Source organism: Rana temporaria, chromosome 7 (assembly GCF_905171775.1).
Source record: "Rana temporaria chromosome 7, aRanTem1.1, whole genome shotgun sequence".
NCBI lineage: Eukaryota > Metazoa > Chordata > Amphibia > Anura > Ranidae > Rana > Rana temporaria.
Genome location: NC_053495.1, coordinates 192,825,919 through 192,833,119, shown reverse-complemented (window position 1 = coordinate 192,833,119; position 7,201 = coordinate 192,825,919). Strand labels below are relative to the sequence as shown.

The window sequence follows — 7,201 nt, the reverse complement described above, 5'->3', positions numbered from 1 at the left end:
ACTGGTGGTTAATGGGAAGAATGTTCCATACATTGGTGGTCAATGGGAAGAAGGCTCCTTACATTTGTGGTCAATGGGAAGAAGGCTCCTTACATTGGTGGTCAATGGGAAGTAGGCTCCTTACATTGGTGGTCAATGGGAAGTAGGCTCCTTACATTGGTGGTCAATGGGAAGTAGGCTCCTTACATTGGTGGTCAATGGGAAGTAGGCTCCTTACATTGGTGGTCAATGGGAAGTAGGCTCCTTACATTGGTGGACAGGGGGAAGAATGTTCCTTACATTGGTGGACATGGGAAAGAATTCTCTTTATATTGGGTATCAGAATACCCTTCTTTCAGACAGCTAAAGATCACTGGTTGCATATCACTTTGTAAAGTGGTGTAGGCCGCAGAATAATGCATGCACCATAAGATGGTAGGTCAATCAGCCCAAGCTCAAGGAACCCCTAGCAACTTCTGGGGGAATCCAAGGGTTCCATGGACCCCTGGTTGAAAATGGCTGATATAGCGATTCTGAAAGCAGTCTGAATGCCCCCAAACTGTCACATGACATAGCACAATGTAAGCTAATGCACACCTTCACATTCAAGTTAGAAGCAAGACAAACATTGAAAATGGCTTGCATTTGAAGTCAGCCTGAGATTAGTTTGAGTTGCATTCGCAATTGCATATGTATAGGTATAATAGCAAAGCAATGCATTGCGAAAGGAACAATAGACAACAATGTGCACTGCTCTATCACGTCAATTGTAACTTGAAACATGGCATTCCACAGCCTTCAAAAATGCTTCAAAGACTGACATGAGAAGCAAAATGCAAATTTCCCCGAGCACTGAATGCAACTGATCCACACTGGTGGTGAGTAGAGCTGGTGGGGTGTGGAAACGAAGTGCAGCATCAAGACAGGTGGCACTAGGTGGGTGAGGTTGTTGGGTGGGCTGCAGCCGTTGGGTGGAGTTGAGGGATCTGATGTTGAAGTCTCACTTCTGAAGTTCCTTTCTCTGCAAGTGTGGGACCAGATTGGAATGAAAAGCTCTTGGCTCCCAGTTTCTTCCATGAAAGCTCTCAATGGCCGATTCATCCCGCCAACCTCAATCTGCAATCTGTTTGGGGGTTGATTTACCCTTGAAATATTTTTTTCCTTTTCAGCATGCAAGGCCTTCATATATATGTGTCAGCCTTCTGGCTTTTTCACCTCTGTAGTTAATATGATTGCCTGATCTTTGTGGGCATCAGTGGAGCAATTTGACACGGCGTTCGCTACTTGGCAAAACTTCCTAAGTAGAATTTGCCGGAGCAAGAGGTAAACCCAAGGGTCAAGTATTTGGTTGAGGGAGGCCAGGCGTATGGCCGTCAAAAAGAAGTTACAGTCTTTTTGTACTTCTGGGCTCTGCGACGCTAAAGGTGGCCCGCAATTTTCAACTGAGGTATGATTGAAGATCATTTTTAGCATGATGACCTGTAGAGAGAAGAAAAAAAAATATTGCTTTATCTTTTTTTTTCAAAAATAAAGGCAATTTTAAATGTAAAGTAGTCCAATTTTGCATATTGCCATAAGCAGTTCACATATTGGATATTTGTTGCTCCATTGAGAGTGGAAGTATCTGGGTTAAAACGGTTTAGATATACAGAGCGCAGTAAACTCGGGTATAGTCGGGCAGTCTCGGCTCCTTCCGCGCTCACATCCTGGACGTACAGGACGTCAGCGCGAGAGTTGCCGAGCATTGCCGACAATACACGAGTGTACTGCGCTCTGTATATGTCGGCGCAGTATTCAAACTCGGCGTGGGAAACGAGCGGGGAGAACGTGAGATCTCCGCAGAAGGACGCCGGACCCGACGAAGAGGACACCCGAAGCCGCAGAAGCACCCCGGACCCGACGAAGAAGACACCCGAAGCCGCAGAAGGACGCCGGACCCGACGAAGAGGACACCCAAAGCCGCAGAAGCACCCCGGACCCGACGAAGAGGACACCCGAAGCCGCAGAAGCACCCCGGACCCGACGAAGAGGACACCCGAAGCCGCAGACGGACGACGGACCCGACGAGGCCTCCGATGGACGCCGCGCAAGACACCAAAACGATCAAACAAAAAATACTTTTTTCCACAGGATTCGGGGCAACTTTAGGGGTGCGCGGTATACGCGGGAGCGCGCTATACCGCGATAAATACGGTATGTACATATGTCTATGATTATTAATTAATGTGCAAACAATCAACAAATTGTGTGCAGTAAATACCAATACAGTGCCCTGTGCCAAACTATAACATATGAATTTCTCAATACATCAAAAAAAAATTGAAATAAATCCAAAAAGATTTCAAACATGCTACAGTTACAATCCACAGATTGTATGTGCCCCAAGAAAGCAAGAAACATTTATTATATACGAAAAAAAAAAATATATATGTATATGTGCTAAAAAAGTCCTTAATAGATCATTTCTTGCAGTGATGCCCAGCTATGTTTCCACCTTTGCCGCAAATAGTGCCTGCACCGTCACCGGATAAAATGGCCACTCACCAGATGGACCCAGAAATCTGCCTTTGGTTCATATGGATAACCACTCCCTCTCTCAGGTTTATCAGCAATCACTCCCAATGCTTTGGCTGTAGTGAGTGGATATAGAACGAGACTAAAGACGTCCCAACGGGCCGGATGTGGCCCGCGGGCCGTAGTTTGGAGACCCCTGGGGCCGGATTCAGAAAAGAGGTACGACCGCGTATCTCCTGATACGCTGTCGTATCTCTGAGTGCCGGAGGTCGTATCTATGCGCCTGATTCAGAGAATCAGTTACGCATAGATTTCCCTAAGATCCGACAGGTGTAAGTGTCTTACACCGTCGTATCTTAGGCTGCATTTTCAGGCTGGCCGCTAGGTGGCGCTTCCGTATGTTTACGCGAGGAATATGCTAATTAGGTAGTTAAGTCGATTAAGAAACGTAAGTTCGGCCGGCGCAATTTTTTTTACGTCGTTTACGTTAGGCTTTTTTCGGCGTATAGTTACCCCTGCTATATGAGGCGTAGCTAATGTTAAGTATGGCCGTCGTTCCTGCGTCGAGTTTCAAATTTTTTTTGTCGTTTGCGTAAGTCGTTTGCGAATAGGGCTGGACGTAATTTACGTTCACGTCGAAGTAGCATGAAAATCGTACCTGAATAATATAGACACGATTTCAGTACAAGCAGCTTTTTAACCCTTGTTCCACCCAGGGCCATCTTAATAGCATTATGGGCCCCTGGGCAGGCCCGTCGCTATAAGGCAGGCAAACCAAGCAATTGCTTGGGGCCCCAAGTAGGGCCCTTGCTTACCGCCCTTGCCGTGCTTCCTACAGCCGCTTGAGAGCTCTATAGAGAGCCTGCAGCACTGCTGCCAGCCTGCCTCGAGTCGTCACTTTCCCTTCTCTGTGTAGCGTGGCCGAGCAGCTCCTCTTCCTTCCTCCTGTCAGTCCGGACTCCGGTCGGGTACCGCGCGGTACAGGAGATTCAGTTTCCTGTTCCCGGCCGGACTGACAGCAAGTGCACAGTGAGTGTTCACTTACTTTCAGTCCGGCCGGGAACGGGAAAATGAATTTCCTGCCACGAGGTACGGAGGGGGCCCGGGGAGGGGGTAAAAAGAACATAGGGAGGGGGGGCCTCCATGTCCATTTTGCTTGGGGCCCCTAAATTCCTTCAAAACTGCCCTGCCCCTGGACAAAGTAATGCACTGGGGCCCCACCAGCTTGCCCCAATTTACACACTTACTTTCAAGAAATAAAGTATAAATAGTTGATAGAATTAAACATATATTTATTAATACTTTCAATAAAATCAATTTTACAAAAGGAAAAAATTCCATAAATCAAAGACTAGTCAACACAAAGGGCACAGTACAGGGGGGGTCAGGAAGGCACAACACTGAGATCAGGAGGGCACAGTATAGGTTCTGGGATGCTTCCCGGGACACAACCATATCGGGACAGTTTAATAAAAAGCATGACTGTCCCAGCAAACTTGGGACAGTTGGCAAGTATGATGTAATGCAAGAATATTGTGGGCCCTCCTGTACTTGGGGCCCCTGGGCAGTGCCCAGGAGTGCCCTTGCATTAAGATGGCCCTGGTTCCACCCAATCTTTTCAGCATAGTAGCCCCTAGTCTCAAGCACATTTTTCCACCACACATTCACTTCCTGGTTATTCCCTCAGGAACAAGCGTTCTGCTCTTGCCGACGGCAATCGCGGGACCCGCGGCGGCACTCGAGAGGCTGGGTGGCAGATTTAAATGACCGTACCTGTACGCCAATCTGCCTGCCCGTGCCATTCTGTCGACGTACGTAGGCGTGCGGCGGTCGGCAAGTGGTTAAAGTAACGCAGTGCCGTATCGCAAAAAACGGCCTGGTAATAAAGTGGAGTAAACCTTCCGGGACTGAAGAGGTTAATGGTCATAGAAGTCATAAATAGTATTAAAATTAAGTCCCAAGGTACATATAAATGATTCCGCACTCCCTATCCAGCCTCCTTACTTTCTTGCTAATTTACGGCTGAAAAAAATAAATCTTTTTTTACTTTTATTGTCCTTCCCTTGCTATGCGTTTTCAAAAATTTTGAGAGATCTGCTGATCGGATTCTCTTTGAAAACTATTTACTTTGAAAGTTCTTTTGAACCTGGCACAGTCAGTTGGCACGGTACGGGGTGGTAGTTAAAGATGTAAATACATTCCTGTGACATCAGAAGTCAGCGGCAGGACGCAGGGCTGGAATTTTTCATTGGGGAAAAGAATGCGACTTGCATCAGAATGGGGACAATAGATGAGAGAAGAACAGGAAATGACTGTCCTACAGGTTATAGATTTACAGAGAGGTACGGATCAGGTAATAAAAACGCTTATTGCCATTTTTTTTTTTAACCAAAAATATGTAGAAGAATACGCATCGACCTAAACTGAGGAAAAAAAAATTTTTTATATATTTTTTGGGGATACTTATAGCAAAAAGTAAAAAATATTGGGCCAGATTCAGGTACCGCTGCGCACTTCTTACGGAGGCGCAGCGTCCCGTTTTTGCCCTGCGCCCCCGCAAATTATCTGCGCTACGCTTCATTCACGAAGCAGTAGCCACGTAATTTGTGTGGGCGCTCCTCAAAAATGCCCGGCGTAAGGGCGCGTAATTTAAATGATCCCGTAGGGGGCGTGGATCATTTAAATTAGGCGCGTTCCCGCGCCGAACGTAGTACGCATGCTCCGTCGGGAAACTTTCCCGACGTGCATTGCGGTAAATGACGTCGCAAGGACGTCATTTGCTTCAAAGTGAACGTAAATGGCGTCCAGCGCTATTCACGATTCACTTACGCAAACGACGTAAAATTTAAACTTCGCAACGCGGGAACGATGGTTATACGTAGCATTGGCTGCCACCGGACGAACGGAAACGACGTGAACTGCGTACGCAGGGCTCGCGTAGGGTAGTGAATCGGCGTTAGTATGCAAGTAAGCAATTGCGCTGCGTAACTATGGTTACGCAGACGCAATTGCTACCTGAATCTACCCCATTGATTTTATATATCTTTTTTTTTGTTTATAGCTGCAAAAAATAAAAACGCAGAGGTGATCAAATACCACCAAAAGAAAGCTCTATTTGTGGGAAAAAAAGGACATCAATTTTGTTTGGGAGCCACGTCGCACGACCGCGCAATTGTCAGTTAAAGTGACGCAGTGCAGTATCACAAAAAATGGCCCGGTCATTAAGGGGGAATTCTTCCGGTCCTTAAGTGGTTAACCTTATAGAAGTGTATCTTTGAAGAGTTTGGCTGTAGAAGATTCCAGGTAAGGAAAGGGTTAATGGAGTCTCCATCAGCAGTGAAATCGCGCGCTGGGTAGTCTTTGGGTTCTCTGAGATGTAAGCTGATCATTAGTTTGTATTTTGTACCTATGAAGAGGGAGCGATGTTTCTCTAAGAACGTGTTGAGGTTATTAGTGAAGTTCGTCCCTTCATCCATCGGATCATTAGTAGACTTTATCCCGGCTCATTTTATCCTTGAGGCTGATCTTACAAGCGTGATCTGCTGTAGAAACGCCCGGCGTTATTCTCAGGTGATCCTTCCTACAGGCGTTCAGATCTTTCTTTCAACCTAGCAAATGCACTTAGAAAAGATTTTCTGCTTTTTCTAGCAAAAGTTATAGCGAGCGCATTACCCGAAGATTGCTGGGAGCGAACACGTACATTGTGATTGGCGTTTACACAAACCTGAATACTGTGTTAGAAAAATATACCGTATTTATCGGCGTATACTGGCGCACTTTTTTGCCCTTAAAACCAGGGCAAAATTGTGGGTGCGCGATATATGCCGATACCCGCGCTGTGTTTGAACCACTGCGCCGGCATATACCGAGCGCAGTACACTCGGGTATAGTCGGGCAGGCTCGGCTCCTCTCGCGGTCACGTCCTGTGGGTCCTGTATGTCCTTTACGCGAGAGGAGCCGAGCCTGCCCGACTATACCCGAGTGTACTGCGCTCGGTATATGTCAGCGCAGTGGTTCAAACACAGCGCGGGAAGCGGGGATCAAGCGGGGAGGACACCACGATGGCCGCAGAAGGCCGCCGGACCGGACGAGGCCGCCGATGGACGACGGGCAGGACGCGATGGACAACGGGCCAGACACCGACGAGGGGCATCCAAACTAAGTATTTTTTTTTACAGGAATTTTCCTTCAAGTTCGGAGGTGCGCGCTATACGCCGGGGGGCGCAATAGGCCGATTAATACGGTAAATCACGCTACCTCTAAACCCTCCTTGGACAAACACAAGTTTTAGGCATTTACAAGTGGGTAATACATGGTGACATATATAAAGCTCACTGCTATCTCAAAACATTGGAGTATAATGGCCACTAGGGTGCACTATGCAGCCATCTCAACACCCCTCAATAATAGTGATATTCGTGATTAATACAAAAAAGAAAAACCAAATAACATTTCGATCAAAAAACATAACTTAAAAAAAATATGAAAATAAAATTAATTGAAAATTCGAAATTGTGACAATAAAAGTCCATAAATATTTAACAGATGAGATGTCAAACACCCGTGTATTTGTGCCACATTTCAGATTAGTTGAAAAACGTGTCCAAAAAGAAACAGTGATGTATCCTCCACCAGACTATGGATTGGCTCCTTACCATATTTCCACGATCCCTTATGACAGGGGATCATAAACAGCATGTATTAGGTA

At 46.5% G+C, this 7,201-nt stretch overlaps 1 protein-coding gene across 1 annotated transcript in view; it reads right to left on the bottom strand.

The window, feature by feature from the left end:
• Positions 1–220: 220 nt before the first annotated feature.
• The window catches only part of PTGER3 (prostaglandin E receptor 3), a 37,143-nt gene continuing 30,162 nt past the window's right edge, over positions 221–7,201 (bottom strand). The window contains exon 2 of the mRNA XM_040360709.1: positions 221–1,458. Coding sequence (XP_040216643.1) covers positions 1,174–1,458 — 285 coding nt within the window. The 3' untranslated portion in view covers positions 221–1,173. The remainder of the gene's footprint in view (positions 1,459–7,201) is intronic.